The 17,379-nt window shown below is 41.9% G+C and overlaps 1 protein-coding gene and 1 long non-coding RNA gene across 2 annotated transcripts; both read left to right on the forward strand.

Annotated features, from left to right (window-relative positions):
* The first annotated feature begins 148 nt into the window (after positions 1-148).
* Positions 149-12,303, forward strand: LOC124277492 (pre-mRNA-splicing factor ISY1 homolog). The gene is made up of 11 exons (XM_046713194.1): positions 149-234; positions 1,321-1,343; positions 2,044-2,095; positions 4,744-4,852; positions 5,737-5,849; positions 7,576-7,637; positions 8,294-8,349; positions 8,969-9,091; positions 10,445-10,557; positions 11,126-11,212; positions 12,185-12,303. Exons 1-11 carry the CDS (start codon positions 232-234, stop codon positions 12,290-12,292), a joined length of 849 nt encoding a protein of 282 aa, XP_046569150.1. The 5' UTR covers positions 149-231; the 3' UTR covers positions 12,293-12,303.
* A 1,590-nt stretch (positions 12,304-13,893) lies between these two features.
* On the forward strand, positions 13,894-14,710 carry LOC124277493. Its single transcript, XR_006898838.1, has 2 exons — positions 13,894-13,928; positions 14,030-14,710. It is a non-coding gene; the product is annotated as an uncharacterized LOC124277493 (long non-coding RNA).
* The last annotated feature ends 2,669 nt before the right edge of the window (positions 14,711-17,379 follow it).

Below are 17,379 nucleotides of genomic sequence, written 5' to 3' on the forward strand. Positions count from 1 at the left end.
CACCTCTTGTTTTTCAAAATTAATATCTTTCTAATTATCCACATTTTCGAACCGAGTCATTAGTTAATATACGTGTACATGTTGTGTATCATTCAATATTTGTATTTATATTTGTGGTTAAGAAATACAATTATATCAGGTTTATCGACTGTTGTAAAGGGACTTCCTGTAACATCGAGAAGCTGAAAACGTTTACCTTACATTTTGATTTTCTGTGGATTCTTCATCAAAATGGTAATAAGGATAGGATTATAACATTTACTTTCACTACATCTGCATACGTGGGAAATTTACTTTTACTTGTTAATGGTATTTTTGCTTCTCACGTTGTTACACAAACACAACCAAATTCATTTGTTTTAAAACATTTCTTATATTTATAACAATTATTACGGATATACAACTTCTTTTATTCTGTGGAGGCGACGTTTCGACATAGATTCTAATGTAGACTTGCTTGACAACGACATAAGAATCTATGTCGAAACGTCGCCTCCACAGAATAAAAGAAGTTGTATATCCATAATAATTGTCATTATTCAACACAAAAGTTCTAAAATACATGGAACTTTAATTCAAAAGCATGGTATTTATAACGATTGTTGACACACTCATATTAATGACAGTTACTTAAATCCAAAATATTTATTAATTTAATGGGAGGTTTATATGCCTTTTTCACCCATGAAGGTCGGGTTAGAATATTGATCTTCAGTAAATGCTTGTCGTAAGAGGCAACTAACGGGATCGAATGGGCAGGCTCGCTGACTTGGTTGACACATGTCATCGGTTCCCAACTGCGCAGATCGATGCTCATGCTGTTGACCACTGGATTGTCTGGTCCAGACTCAATTATTTACAGACCGCCGCCATATAGCTGGAATATTGCTGAGTGCGGTGTAAAACTAAACTCACTCACTCACTATATGCCTTTTTAAAAAGTATTCATTGTTTGACATGACGGATGTGGATATTAATCCAGTATTCTTGATATTATATGTGGTGATCTTGTTCAGGCAGTACATCATTTGGGGTAGCTCCTATATTGTACAAATTGTAGTTGCCTATGATAGAATTGTAAAGGGGTGCTTTACCCTATGGAATATTTGGGGACATTTGATCATAGTTGGCTCAGTGAAATTGAGATTAAAAATTTAATGTTAAAATAATAATTTCAAATGCTGATATGTATGATAAATTGTTCTATGACATTTGTTTCATTTTCATCTTTTAATATGTTATATTTCAGTGATTTTGCTTCTGATGATATATTTGATTGTAAAAGGTTACTTTGTAAAATTCTTTTCTTTTGTTTTACAGGCACGTAACAGTGAAAAGGCAATGTAAGTATTTGGTGTTATCTACTCATGTGCTTTTTGTGGTACCAATCTTATTATCATCTTCTTTTGTTCTACCATCTCAGTACTGTTCTACATGATCATGATGATGCATCTGACTGATGATGATGACTATTATTTCTGTATCTATATCCAACATGCAGAGAGAGGAAGGTCGCGGGTTCGATCCCCGACCGCGTTATACCAAAAAGACGTTAAAATATGGTACTTGTTGGTCCCTGCCTGGCGCTCGGCATTAATGGGTACAACAAGGACTGGTCGGCTCGGAGTCAGTATAATGAGTCTGAGTGGGGTATTCATGCTTTACTGCGGCATGGTATCTCAGTGGGCTAGCACTATAAAACCAGCTTAAGTCTGGGCTAGTACAAGCAGCTGCACATACACATACACACGCATGCACATCGTCATATGAGCGAAATAATCTGAAGTGCGACGTTAAACCCAATTTCACCTCACCCAACATCAGTATGTCTATGTAATATACAAGCAACATATGTAGGCCTGCAATGAATGCTAAATATGAACTAGCATCATCATTTAAAGGTGTAAAAAAGTATTTCTGCCTCCTCATTGTCCATCTTAACTGTGGTGACCTTAACAAATGTTAGTGTTGTATGAAATGTACATAGCATAATTTGGTGCTACTTCTAAACCTGTTTGATAAGTATCTTAAATATCATTTCAGGACCACACTGGCCCGATGGCGAGCTGCACATTTAGACGGAACAAGAGAAAAGGTAACTCTCTAAGAGGATGAAAGGCGCAAGATTCAGTGTCTGTATGCTTAAAAAGTATATTGACATTAATCTGACTTGAAAGAAGCATTCTAAAAATGCGTTTGTTACCATGCCATGGGCAAGGTATCAGATATTAAGCAAAAGTACAATCCCAACAGGGTTGTCAACTAACAATAGATTTATGACTACTGAGCTTTGTCATTGTATTATGAACATGAACACTTTACAAATACAACCAGGAATTACTTCCTGTGAGAAGATAACTGGTTTGTTGTTTAATGCCACACTCAGCAATATTACAGTTATGTGGTGGCGGCGGCTGCCTGTAAATAATCAAGTCTGGACCTGATTGTCCAGTAATCAACATCATGAGCATCAATTTACACAATTAGGACACTATGACAGGTTATTTTATCTTTAGGACTCAGATGTTTCACAACTGCACTCCGTATATTTGTTTGATAACGTGGGGTGTAGGGGCAGCCTAATGGTTAAAGAGTCTGCTCGTCACACTGAAGACCGGGGTTTGATTCCCCACATGGGTACAAAGTGTGCAGCCCATTTCTGGTTATCCCTGCCGTGATATTGCGGGAATATTGTTTAAAAATGGCATAAAACCATGCTCACTCACTCATGTTACATAACGCTAGCTTCATGATGGTTAGGATGCTACATTCAGGATTCGGGATCTGAATTGGTCTCCAGCAACCTTTACCCAGTAGATCAGGTGGTAAGGATTGATGGCTTGGTTGATTTCGTGTCATCATATTCTGAAAAAGTGGAGAAATGCTAACAGTATCGATCACTGGATTGTCTGGTCCAGACTTGATATTTGCCTGGCTGCCATCATATAGATAGAATGATGCTTATTTTGGTGTTAGCAACAAAGATATACAGTGAAGCCTCGTTAATCCGGACGGTTGCGTTTCTCAGCGAATTCGTCCGGATTCGCGAATCGTCCAGACTACTGAATCAAGACCCAAGTTGAAGCAAGAGTTGCTTCCCTTACTATTACAAAAAGCGACACGACTCTGGATAAAACAAATAGGCATTTAATGTAAAGCTTATAAAAGCGATGAATAGCAAGCACAACAATAAATTATAGTCATAGCAAAAGTCTTTCATAGTTGTTTGTGTTCGTTTAACCTTCCTCATTGAATTCATCACATCAATAATTTTACCGAAAGTGACATCCGCATGTTGATCCGACGTGTCTGATCACGTCCTTCCTCAGCACAGGTGAGGTAATGTCTAACAAGCGATCTATTGTAGTATGCCTTGAATGTCCAGATTATTCCTGCATCCATCGGTTGTATATGAGATGTGGTATTTGGTCACATTTCGCAAAGTTAGCGAAGCACACTTGTGACTTGCAGTGTTGTCGAGAAGCAAAATCACTTTAAGTCCACGTGACCGCATCTGTCTGTCAAAGTTCATTAACCAATCACAAAACAGCTCACTTGTCATCCACACCTTTGTATTGTGGTGTCAATCAAACTGTAAATGTACAGCATCATCAGTCGGGAGCTTTTAATGTCTAATTAAAACAACAACCCTTAATATACATTTCTCAAAAGTTAACAAGAGTTCATCTTGTCAACTCCATGACATCGAGTGTTTATTGTTTGAGGCCAGTTAAGTAAACATCGCCGGGAGGTGTTGTTATGGTTCATGAACACGACTTACAGCGTCCGGACTGTGAAGCAATTTACTGTTTATTTTACTTATTGGTTACAGTTACTTTCCGTCCGGTTCCGGAAAACGAATTTCCGGATTATCGAGGCAAATTAAATAGGCATAGATTGGTAACAAGCTGAAATCGTCCGGGAGGCGAGACATCCGGATTATCGGTGTCCGGACTAACGGGGGCTTCACTGTAAACAAAATAGGATACCACATATCAACAGTACATTTCACATAAAATCAAACATACTTTGCAGTTGGTAAATGGTCCAATACCTTTCTTGTAAGAATACCAATCCCTAGCATTAAATGGATGTGGCAACAGGTGACTAAATGTTTTAAATGGTGCCGCTGATTGATTTGAGTGATTGTATGTCACCATACCCCTTTAGTATTAATTGATGCTTATGACGTCAATCACTGGATTTCTAGGTCTGACATTTACAGACCGCCATCATATAGCTGGAATATTGCTGAGTGCTGTGATTAATAGGGCTGCGCAATATAACCGGTTTACCGGTACTTACTGGTTCAGACATGAAAACGATACGTATTGCGATACGCTGATTGAAAACCGGTATTTTGACAAGCATTCGGGAAAACGTCGTAACACTTGGGAATCTTCGGATATTTCTTTGTTTCATTTGTGCCAAATATTATTCACATTTTTATTTTATCATGATTAAAATTTGTTATTAAAGCTTAATCAAGCATAGTGATTTTGTTGTGTTCTTGCTCTGTAAATCAAGCAGTAACTCGATTATAAGTAGTTTTTTGTTCAAAAATACTTCATGCAATATATTGCAATTCATATCGCAATACATGCTTTCGCATCGCAATATATCGCGATATGAATATTCTCTGCAATACCCACCCTAGCGATTAACAAATGGACAAGCTAGCCTGCTCAGGATGATACCAGGAAAAACTTACATAGGATGCAACTGTACATTTGTCTGTGTCAGGAAAGACGTCCTTATTTGGCTTCTGATTGCGAAGATGTGAGTAAAGCTGAAAAATGGCGCCGGCAGATCATCGGGGAAATATCACGGAAGGTGGCCCAAATCCAGAATGGTGAGTTGAAGAATGAGTGAGTGAATGAGATTTGATCCCAAGTGAACAAGATTACTTGTGGATCACATGAGCCTGTTAAGCACTGGACAAGACCCTCAATGGAGATTATGGGTTAGAATTTATCTCAAACAACTCGTATAGGATCAGGGAGGTCAGGCTCGTTGACTTGCTTAATTGTATGTCATCGTACCCTGCCATCGTCAATTGAAGCTCATGATATCCATCACTGGATTGTCTGATCCTGACTTCATTAGTTACATCTGGAATTGTTAAGTGTGTAATTGTGTTTTCCTGTGACAGTTGAGCAAAATAATGAAAAGACCATGAAGATTATAGAATGGTTCAAGTAGTAGACAGACAGGTGTAGGCTGCAGGATCTGAATGGCCAGACCTGACTGTGTACAGAGCATTAAGGCTGCTGATGATTCCTTGTACATGTCACCTCAGTCTATGCAAATATCTCTGAGCCAATAATCACGAACTTAGCACTAAGTATTATATTCATTATAGTTGAGAGTGATCTTTGGAATTATTATAAGCAGAGTTTAGTAAACCCAACAGATCTTGAATGGACTCAGGCTTCAGACAAGTGGATAGAATTGGGCTTCAATCGTTTCAGACTGCCATTGTTGTGACCTTGACATTAACATCCAAGCATACATGAGCTCATTTTACACCAATACTTGGCTCCCTGTGTTGAGCACCCAGTATGAGCTCACGGTGGCTTCACAGTATTCACTCTCCGATGATGATGTTGTTGCTGGTAGTTATCTTTTTGATAAGATACAGTTTATTAAGTAATTTGTTGGATGAAAAATGTCACAATGCACAAGACAAGAAGACAAGTATGTCATTAGTTGGTAATAACTTGATGTTTTTTCCAGCTGGTCTGGGTGAGTTCAAGCTGCGAGATCTGAATGATGAGATCAACAAGCTGTTGAGGGAGAAGGGTCACTGGGAGGACCGCATCAAGGAGCTGGGGGGACCAGATTACAAGGTAAACAAGCTGGGGCTGGGGACCAGATTACAAGGTACACACACGAGGGGTTGAGGACCAGACTACAAGGTACACACACTAGGGGTGGGGGACCAGATTACAAGGTACACACACTGGGTTGGGGACCAGATTACAAAGTACACACACTGGGGGTGGGGGGACCAGATTACAAGGTACACACACTGGGGGTGGGGTGGGGTGGGGACCAGATTACAAGGTACACACACTGGGGGTGGGGGACAAGATTACAAGGTAAAACACACTAGGGGTTGAGGAACAGATTACAAGGTACACACACACTGGGGGTGGGGGACCAGATTACAAGGTAAACACACTGGGGGTGGGGACCAGGTTACAACGTACTGGGGTGTAAAACACACGGGGGAGATGACAAGGTAAACACACTGGGGGGGGGACCAAGTTACAAGGTACACACACTGGGGGTGGGGGACCAGATGACAAGGTAAACACACTGGGGTGGGGGACCAGGTTACAAGGTACACACACTGGGGGTGGGGACCAGATGACAAGGTAAACACACTGGGGTGGGGACCAGATGACAAGGTAAACACACTGGGGGTGGGGACCAGGATTACAAAGATTACAAAGATAAACACACTGGGGGTGGGGGAGGGAGAGATGACAAAGGTAAACACACTGGGGGGGGGCAGATGACAAGGTAAACACACTGGGGGCAGGTTACAAGGTACACACACTGGGGGTGGGGGACCCAGATTACAAGGTAAACACACTGGGGGTGTTGGACCAGATTACAGGGTACACACACTTGGGGTGGGGACCAGATTACAAGAAAACACACTGGGGAGGGGGACCAGATTACAAGCTAAACACACTGGAGGTGGGGACCAGATTACAAGGTAAACATGCTGGGGGTGGGGACCAGATTACAAGGTACACACACTGGGGGTGGGGACCAGATTACAAGGTAAACATGCTGGGGGGTGGGGACCAGATGACAAGGTACACACACTGGGGGTGGGGACCAGATTACAAGGTACACACACTGGGGTGGGGACCAGATTACAAGGTAAACATGCTGGGGTGGGGGACCAGATTACAAGGTACACACACTGGGGGTGGGGACCAGATTACAAGGTACACACACTGGGGGTGGGGACCAGATTACAAGGTACACACACTGGGGTGGGGACCAGATGACAAGGTACACACACACTGGGGTGGGGACCAGATTTCAAGGTACACACACTGGGGTGGGGGGCCAAGAGATGAAGGTACACACACTGGGGTGGGGACCAGATTACAAGGTACACACACTGGGGTGGGGGCCCAGATGACAAGGTACACACACTGGGGGTGGGGAACCAGATGACAAGGTACACAAACTGGGGGTGGGGACCAGATTACAAAGCAAACACACTGGGGGTGGGGGACCAGATTACAAGGTAAACATGCTGGTGTGGGGACCAGATTACAAAGTACACACTGGGGGTGGGAGATGGGGACCAGATTACAAGGTACACACACTGGGGGTGGGGCACCAGATTACAAGGTAAACATTCTGGGAGTGGGGGACCAGATTACAAAGTACACAAACTGGGGGTGGGAGATGGGGGACCAGGTTACAAGGTACACACACTAGGGGTTGAGGACCAGATTACAAGGTAAACACACTGGGGGTGGGGCACCAGATTACAAGGTTCTTGACAAAACTTTTTATATTGTTATCGAGGTGATTTTCTTTCAGAGAGTTGGACCCAAGATGCTGGACCATGATGGGAAGGAGGTGCCAGGAAACAGAGGGTACAAGTGAGTAGCCAGGGTTCCATCCACAGAGTCAGGGAGTTTGTTAATTAACTTGAAGTAAGTGATGAGCTTCAAGGTAAAACAGGATGCATCGGCAAAGCAGATTTCTGTTGTAACATAGGGTTTCAGGCCAGTTGATTTTCTAAGACAAGCAATGATTGTCATCCCAACATCCGTGAACATTATTGGAATTTGGTAATGCTACTGAAGCATGTCTTTAAAAAAATCACATAAATGTCCTGATGACATTTGTCTCTAGCAAAATCTTTAAGTCTTCGTAACAGGGAAATCATTCTATCATGCCATGTGTTGAGTGAGTTACATCAGGAGTCATTAAAGTAAAACTTTAAACATTCTTGGATAGATCCACATGATTGTCATGCCTTTTGAAGTCAAAAGTTTCTCATGCTTGTAATAGGGGCCAACTGAAATGGGGATTGTATGGAATGAATTATTGCTCGTGCTAGTAGTCTCTCATCTTCCTGGAACAGAACTGATCCGTTACACACTGTCTTGATTGATGGTTGTGCCCTTCATGCATGGGTGAATGAAGGACAGCATGTTATGGAGATTGTCCGTGATTATTAAGATGAGCATGTTGGTGTGTTAATGTATACTACAACTTTTAGAGTATAAAACTCTACTGAATCTACTTCCAGATATTTTGGAGCAGCCAAGGATCTACCAGGTGTTCGAGAATTATTTGAACAAGAACGTAAGATATTTTCTATATTCATGGTACCATGGAAGTTTAATGGAAGTCTCTAATGAGAGAGGGGCGGAGGGGTAGCTTGTCACGCCGAATACCTGGTTTGATTCCCCACATGGGTACAATGTGTGAAGCCCATTTTTCTGGTGTCCCCTGCCGTGATATTGCTGGAATATTGCTAAAATGCGGTGTAAAACCATACTCACTGACTCACTCTAATGAGAGAGAGGTTTATCCACTCATGAGTCACCAGCATATTCCACCATGTTAACCACTTATATAACATAGTGCTTGCAGCAAGATGAAACAATGCACATGTGATGTGGTTATGATAAGGTAAAAAGGGGTTTAACATTGTCTCGTTTAAGATTATAGTGTCACTGCTTGTTCTAGCCTTGACTTGTCCTGGTTCAATAGAGCTAGCCACTGAGATACTGTACCACACTTTGATGTTAATATTTGACTCAGATATAGTTAGCTGAGTTTACCACTTGTTTTATCCCTTTAATACCGAGTGCCAGGCAGAAATAAATAATTATGTTGTGTCCCTTGAGGGTTGTGGAAGATTTAAGAAAAGTAGTAGAAGTTAAAACAAATTGCATGGTCATAATCTCTGTAATTCCAGCTCCGCCCCAGCCTCGGAAGACCAGAGCCGAGTTAATGAAGGACATTGATGCTGATTACTATGGTTACCGAGATGAGGATGATGGGATACTTATCCCCCAGGAGCAGGACACAGAAAAGCAAGGTAGATATCCGCTTCACAATGGTAGATATCCGCTTCACATTGGTAGATATCCGCTTCACATTGGTAGATATCCGCTTCACATTGGTAGATATCCGCTTCACATTGGTAGATATCCGCTTCACATTGGTAGATATCCGCTTCACATTGGTAGATATCCGCTTCACATTGGTAGATATCCACATTGGTAGCTTCACATTGGTAGATATCCGCTTCACATTGGTAGATATCCGCTTCACATTGGTAGATATCCGCTTCACATTGGTAGATATCCGCTTCACATTGGTAGATATCCGCTTCACATTGGTAGATATCCGCTTCACATTGGTAGATATCCGCTTCACAATGGCTGCTGTCTTTATAGGAGACTACACTTGGATAAACTGACAGCTCCAGCAATCTGTACGTCAGTCATTCAAACACCATATGTGGGACTGATAACTGACCATATTTGTTGTATTAAATACTCTGCTACTCTAATATCCCCCGTGGGGTGGTTGGGTAGCCTAGTGGTGAAGGCGTTTGCCCATCACACTAAACACCCGGTTTGATTCCCCACATGGGCACCCCGCCATGAGGATATTGCTGGAATATTGCTAAAAGTGGCGTAAAAGCTTAACTCACTCACTCACTCACTCACTCACTAATCACTCTCACTCAACTAACTTCTAGACTAATCTGCAAGTAACCTTTGTAACACTTAGACTTAACCTTTGTAACATTTTCATGGTGTGTTTTTATGTATATTTAGACACATGTACAATTAACCTATGAATGGTTGTCCTGGGTGCACAGAAGGGTGAATGAATGTACTGACATTTGTACAGTTGGCTTCAGGTATACAGGGTGAATGTTGTGACACATGTATGGTTGACCCCAGTAAACACAGGTTGTTGTTGTTCCTCCTGCCAGCCATGGCTTCAGGTATACAGGGTGAATGTTGTGACACATGTATGGTTGACCCCAGTAAACACAGGTTGTTGTTGTTGTTCCTGCTGCCAGCCATGGCTTCAGGTATACAGGGTGAATGTTGTGACACATGTATGGTTGACCCCAGTAAACACAGGTTGTTGTTGTTCCTCCTGCCAGCCATGGCTTCAGGTATACAGGGTGAATGTTGTGACACATGTATGGTTGACCCCAGTAAACACAGGTTGTTGTTGTTCCTCCTGCCAGCCATGGCTTCAGGTATACAGGGTGAATGTTGTGACACATGTATGGTTGACCCCAGTAAACACAGGTTGTTGTTGTTGTTCCTCCTGCCAGCCATGGCTTCAGGTATACAGGGTGAATGTTGTGACACATGTATGGTTGACCCCAGTAAACACAGGTTGTTGTTGTTGTTCCTCCTGCCAGCCATTGCCAAGAAAGTTCGGGACTGGAAGGAGCAACAGGAGAAGATCAGTCGCGGGGAGGTCACGGAGGAGGACGCCATGGAAACCGAGGAGGAAATCTACCTGCCGGAGGAGGTGAGGCTAGAATTGCATTTGGACATTGTAGGATTCCTCACTTTCAGCTTTGAACCTCAGGGAAGCTGCTAGTCATTATGTTAATAAGTTACCTGGATGATCACCCCTTATTATTTGCTAGGTTCTGTCTTGTGTTAGGTGGGGCAGTGGGGCAGCCTAGTAGCCTTAAAGCGTTCTACGCCGAGGACCTGGGTTCGATTCCCCACATGGGTACAATGTGTGAAGCCCATTTCTGGTGTCCCCCGCCGTGTTTTTGCTAACAGCAGCGTAAAACCATACTCACTCACTTGTGTTAGGTCCAAAGATCTTTTTTGGTGTTATTGATTATCAGCTCTACTAGAACTATCTACAAAATACAATTCAGCATTTGTATACAACTCAAAAGTTATTTGTGCATGGTTTTCCTTGAGCTGTGGCCAAGTTCAGTTTAACCTGATTGTGTCTGGTCATATAGAGATTGTTTGGGGAGAATCGTCATGACTAGTAGAGTCAAACAATGTTTATGAAACTGACAAATTAAAATCTTGCATGTTTTGTGGTGACTGTTTATATACATTTGTTTCTTTAGATTGAAGAGGAAATTACAGAAACTCAAAAAACAGAAGAAACAGCTGAACACTTTATTGCCCATGTCCCAGTGCCATCCCAGAAAGAGGTCAGTAGATTATCTCCCTTTGTTTGAAACATCTATCTCAACATTATTGCTTCAGGTTTGTACTTCAAATCAGGGGTAGTTTGGTAATGGTTAAAGCGTCAACTCGTCACACTGAAGACCCAGGTTCGATTCCCCACATGGGTGCAATGTATGAGTCTCATTTTTGGTGTCCCCCGCTGTGATATTGCTGAAATATTGCTAAAAGCAACATACGACCATATTCTCTCTCTCTCCTCTCTCACTCTCTCCTCACTCTCTCTCTCTCTCTCACTCTCTCTCTCTCTCTCTCTCTCTATTTCTCTCTCCCTCTCTCACCTCTCTCTCTCTCTATTCCCTCTCATTCTCTCTCTCTCTCTCTCTCCGCCTCTCTCTATCTCTCTCTCTCTCTCAAATCATTGATTAGGAGAAGCAATGTTTTTTTCAGGCTTTGTTTCTGGTATCTTGAGTAGATATTTCACTGCTGGTATTTCTAAGATTGATTCAGAGGCAAGGGATGCCCATTTGTCTAGGCAGAGTTGCATCCCTTTTGCTTGTCATAATCCTGTGATTGTTGGTTTTAATTGCAGATTCTCTGTGATTGCTGCTTGGTTTGTCAGAACTATGTCTGTATTTGTGAGTTGTCAAAGTTGTAAACATGTAGACTTGCATCATTTCCATGTTTCATTGATGGATTTCGACATTTACAGACATCCATCATATGGCTTGAATGTTGCCAAGTGCATTATTAAACAACAAACACTCTCCAACTCACTCTCACTTACCAACTCATTTCATTCATTCATTAGTATCAAGTGATGGGTTCAGAGAGTCAGACTAGCTGACATTCATCATATCCCATTTGCATTGATCAATGCTCTTGATGTCGATCACTGGATTGTCTTCAGATTCATATGGCTTGAATGTTGCCAAGTGATTCATTCATTCATTCATTCATTCATTCATTCATTCATTCATTCATTCATGTTTTTTCAGATTGAGGAGGCACTGGTGATGCGGAAGAAGATGGAGTTGTTGAAGAAGTACGCGAGTGAAAGTCTCCTGGAGGAGGAGGAGGGTGTGCGGAAGATGCTGGGTGTCTGATGGGACGGGCAGGTGTGTCACCAATCACCGCAGGCCCTTGGTGTTCTCTCTGGAAACCATTTCCACAACAGTGAAAGTGAACAAGAACTTGTATTACACATGTATTACTGTCAGACAACAAAGGTTGCTCAGGTTACCATGTTCAGGATGTGAACCAAGAAACAATCGCAAACCATCAAGAACATCTCTGCATTTAAACGTGTGAATGTTAACCACCAGTTCGGTCATGTACAGAGTGTACAGACAAATGGTAATAGCCTCCCTTGCAGAGGGCTGGAGCCTGATTCTCCACTAGAGCGTTATCTATAACCAGCAGGGTGTGTGCACCTTGTAGGAGCTGATTGGTCTTGTACACCACCAAAGGCTTATTTGAATTAATCATGTTCATTTTCATTAACCTGTGTAGAGGCAGGTGATCTGATTCGATTTCTTGGTTGCTGCATGTCATAATATCAGTGCTCATGATGTCAATCACTGGATTGTGTGCTCCAGACATGATTGTTTGCAGGCCACTGTCATATAGCTGGAATATTACTGACTTTGCTGCCACTCGAAGTATGACTAAAGTCATCTGTGATGTTACCATGGTTTTACAAGCATGTGACATCACGTGAAACATGGTAACCTTGTGATGTTTGTACAATCCATCTGATCTTTCTAGTTCTTTAGACAGGCCAGTCAGATAGCTTTGCGTGGTTATGAGTAATGACAACCTGTCTTATAAAGTCTCACTCATTGAATATAGCTGTACAACTGTAGTGTAAAAATGGGAACATGATCATTTTGATTTTGGGAATTGTGGGTTCTAAATTGGTCAGATTATCTTTGATACTTCCGCCCCTGTCAGATGGGGAAGCTGGGTCCCTGAGCCCAAAGTGACCTCAGCGCTAACACTGTCATAAGTCTTTGTCAATGTGTGGGATTTAGGATCATCTTGGTAATAAGGCCGCTTTGAGTGATGGGTCCATGGTGATTAAATTGCTTTCACATCAGATGGTGTCCCAGTCATATTGCTGGAATAGTGCTAAAACTGATGTAAAACACCTACCTCACCCAATACCAAACCTGTTTGAGGACTTCACCAAAGTGGTAAATGTCGGTGACCTGCCCCACTTTGGGCTTTCACCTTGTTTAGAAATTTCTACACACTGTCAGAGACCATTGCATCAAAGTTGAAGGAACCTAACTAAAGTTGGTAGTATTTATTATTATTATTATTATTATTGATATTATTATTGATGATATTATTGATGATGATGATATTATTATTATTGATGATGACATTGTTATTATTGTGTGTGTGTTATTATTATTGGTATTATTATTATTATTATTATTATTATTATTATTATTATTATTGTGTGTGTGTTATTATTATTGATGATGATAATGATATTATTATTGTGTGTGTGTGTATTATTATTGATATTGTGTGTTATTGATATTATTATTATTATTATTATTATTATTATTATTGTGTGTATTATTGATATTATTATTATTATTGTGTGTGTATTATTATTATTGTGTGTGTGTAATGTTATTATTATTATTATTATTAATATTATTATTGTGTATTATTGTGTGTGTGTGTGTGTGTATGTGTGTGTGTGTGTGTGTGTGTGTGTGTGTGTGTGTGTGTGTGTGTGTGTGTGTGTGTGTGTGTGTGTGTGTGTGTGTGTGTGTGTGTGTGTGTGTGTGCTTTGAGTTGTGTGTTTGTTTGTGTGTGTGTTTCAGTTGTGTGTTTCAGTTCTTGAACAGCAACAAAAAATAATGCACACAAGGAACACAGGACCCAGCTTTAACTTTGAGACAGACTAAGTTCCACACTTGTGTCTGTACATATTGTAGCAGGCCCAGTTATTTTTATTGTTTATTATTATTATACATTTATATTCTGTAATTATCCTTCCACTAGTGTCTGCTGAAATGCAGTTTATTTGTTAAAAGGAAAAATGACTTAGCATTATAATTGTCAGAAGCCATTGTTGAAGTATGGAATTACGATCATCTTACTGCTAATAATGCTTTTGTGGAAGTGCATCCTGCTCTTTAACATTGATATTGGTTAATATGGACAAATTTAAAATTAGTGATATCGCTCAGGTTAACTGGTTTGACTGGACATAGGTGGTTTCTAATTTGTCGAAACATTACTTGTTTGTGAGAGGACATTGCCAAGTCAAACTCTCTGATGTGTCCATTGTTTTGTATGTCCATTCATTTTGTATGAGTGTATATATGAGGTACCATTCTCATTGTGTAAATATGTCAGTTGCCATGGTTATGGTTACATACTTAATGTTTTGATATTCCAGGGGTGATCCATGGCATCATTGTATATATCATGACACATTGTATATATTCTCAAAATTTGTTTAGTCATGACTATTTTACAAAAATATATTAAAGACATCAGCTAAAAATTGTTATATTATTTGTTGTGTGGTTCAAGTTGGAGTATGTGAAGCCCATTCCTGGTGTCCCGTGCCGTGATATTGCTGGAATATTGCTAAAAGCGCGTAAAACCATAAAACCATACTCACTCACTCACTCACCTCCACTCCTCCTCACTCACTCACTCCACTCTGGTCAGTCACTCACTCAGCCACTCCACCCATCCACCACCTCTGTGGTGTAGTGCTAGGTTCGATCCCCGAGAGCGACCATACCAAAAAGACGTTAAAATATGGTACTTGTTGGTCCCTGCCTGGCTCGGCATTAATGGGTACAACAAGGACTGGTCGGCTCGGAGTCCATATAATGTGTCTGAGTGGGGTATTCATGCTTCACTGTGGCATGGTATCTCAGTGAGCTAGCACTATAAAACCAGCTTAAGTCTGGGCTAGTACAAGCAGCCACACATACACATACACACGCATGCATGCACGTCGTCATATGAGCGAAATATTTTCAAGCATGACGTTAAACCCAATTCCACCACCACTCACTCACTCACTCACTCACTCACTCACTGGAGTATGATACCATAAGAGTGAGTGATTTTTAGTTTTATGCTGCTTTTAGCTATAATCCATCAATGTCACTGCATGGACACAAGAAATGGGACTCACGCAGTGTACCCATGTGGGGAATTGAACCCGGGTTTTTATGTGACAAGCACACTTGTGCAAGTGTTTTATGAAGGCCATATTGGGTGCCCACTTTTGTGTGAAGGTTATTGATGGAGTCCATTGTTGGCTAAAGGCCTTTATGATATCATCTGTTGATAGGCAATATGTGGAATTGACTGTTGTGTGAAGGCCATGTGTTGAGTCCACTGTCCTGTGAAGGCTTTAGGTGGAATTGGAATCGACTGTTGTGTGAAGGCCATGTGTTGAGTCCACTGTCCTGTGAAGGCTATAGGTGGAATCGACTGTTGTGTGAAGGCCATGTGTTGAGTCCACTGTCCTGTGAAGGCTATAGGTGGAATCGACTGTTGTGTGAAGGCCATGTGTTGAGTCCACTGTCCTGTGAAGGCTATAGGTGGAATCGACTGTTGTCCATGAAGGCTATAGGTGGAATCGACTGTTGTATGAAGGCCATGTGTTGAGTCCACTGTCCTGTGAAGGCTATAGGTGGAATCGACTGTTGTGTGTGTTGAGGCGTCCTGTGCTATAGGTGGAGTCCACTGTCCTGTGAAGGCTATAGGTGGAATCGACTGTTGTGTGAAGGCCATGTGTTGAGTCCACTGTCCTGTGAAGGCTATAGGTGGAATTGACTGTTGTGTGAAGGCCATGTGTTGAGTCCACTGTCCTGTGAAGGCTATAGGTGGAATCGACTGTTGTGTGAAGGCCATGTGTTGAGTCCACTGTCCTGTGAAGGCTATAGGTGGAATCGACTGTTGTGTGAAGGCCATGTGTGTTGAGTCCACTGTCCTGTGAAGGCTATAGGTGGAATTGATTGCTGTTGTGTGAAGGCCATGTGTTGAGTCCACTGTCCTGTGAAGGCTATAGGTGGAATCGACTGTTGTGTGAAGGCCATGTGTTGAGTCCACTGTCCTGTGAAGGCTATAGGTGGAATCGACTGTTGTGTGAAGGCCATGTGTTGAGTCCACTGTCCTGTGAAGGCTATAGGTGGAATCGACTGTTGTGTGAAGGCCATGTGTTGAGTCCACTGTCCTGTGAAGGCTATAGGTGGAATCGACTGTTGTGTGAAGGCCATGTGCTGAGTCCACTGTCCTGTGAAGGCTATAGGTGGAATCGACTGTTGTGTGAAGGCCATGTGTTGAGTCCACTGTCCTGTGAAGGCTATAGGTGGAATTGACTGTTGTGTGAAGGCCATGTGTTGAGTCCACTGTCCTGTGAAGGCTATAGGTGGAATCGACTGTTGTGTGAAGGCCATGTGTTGAGTCCACTGTCCTGTGAAGGCTATAGGTGGAATCGACTGTTGTGTGAAGGCCATGTGTTGAGTCCACTGTCCTGTGAAGGCTATAGGTGGAATCGACTGTTGTGTGAAGGCCATGTGTTGAGTCCACTGTCCTGTGAAGGCTATAGGTGGAATCGACTGTTGTGTGAAGGCCATGTGTTGAGTCCACTGTCCTGTGAAGGCTATAGGTGGAATCGACTGTTGTGTGAAGGCCATGTGTTGAGTCCACTGTCCTGTGAAGGCTATAGGTGGAATCGACTGTTGTGTGAAGGCCATATATGTTGTCAACTGTTGTATTAATTTTCTTTTCAACTTTTGTATGAAGGCCATATGTGGTGTATTGTCATGCCTTGCTCTTAATACCGACCACCTTTCTGATTCAGGCACATTAATCCTCCTGACCTGTTGTATTGTAGGGAAAGGACAATTCAGATGCAGATTACGCCAGATATTCATGTACTATAATTGCTTCAATTCAGGGGCAGCAATTGTGGATAAAGAGAGGACAACTGGTATGAGTGAGTGAGTGAACTTGGTTTCATAGTATTCTAGTTATATCGGGGGCAGTGGGGTAGCCCAGTGGTTAAAGTGATCACTTGTCATGCCAAGACCAGGGTTTGATTCCCCACATGGGTACAATGTGTGAAGCCTATTTCTGGTGTCCCCCCGCCATGATATTGCTGGAATGTTGTTAAAAGTGGCGAAAACTAAACTCACTC

This window comes from Haliotis rubra, unplaced genomic scaffold (assembly GCF_003918875.1).
Source record: "Haliotis rubra isolate DU_JTF1 unplaced genomic scaffold, ASM391887v1 Scf222, whole genome shotgun sequence".
Taxonomy (NCBI): domain Eukaryota; kingdom Metazoa; phylum Mollusca; class Gastropoda; order Lepetellida; family Haliotidae; genus Haliotis; species Haliotis rubra.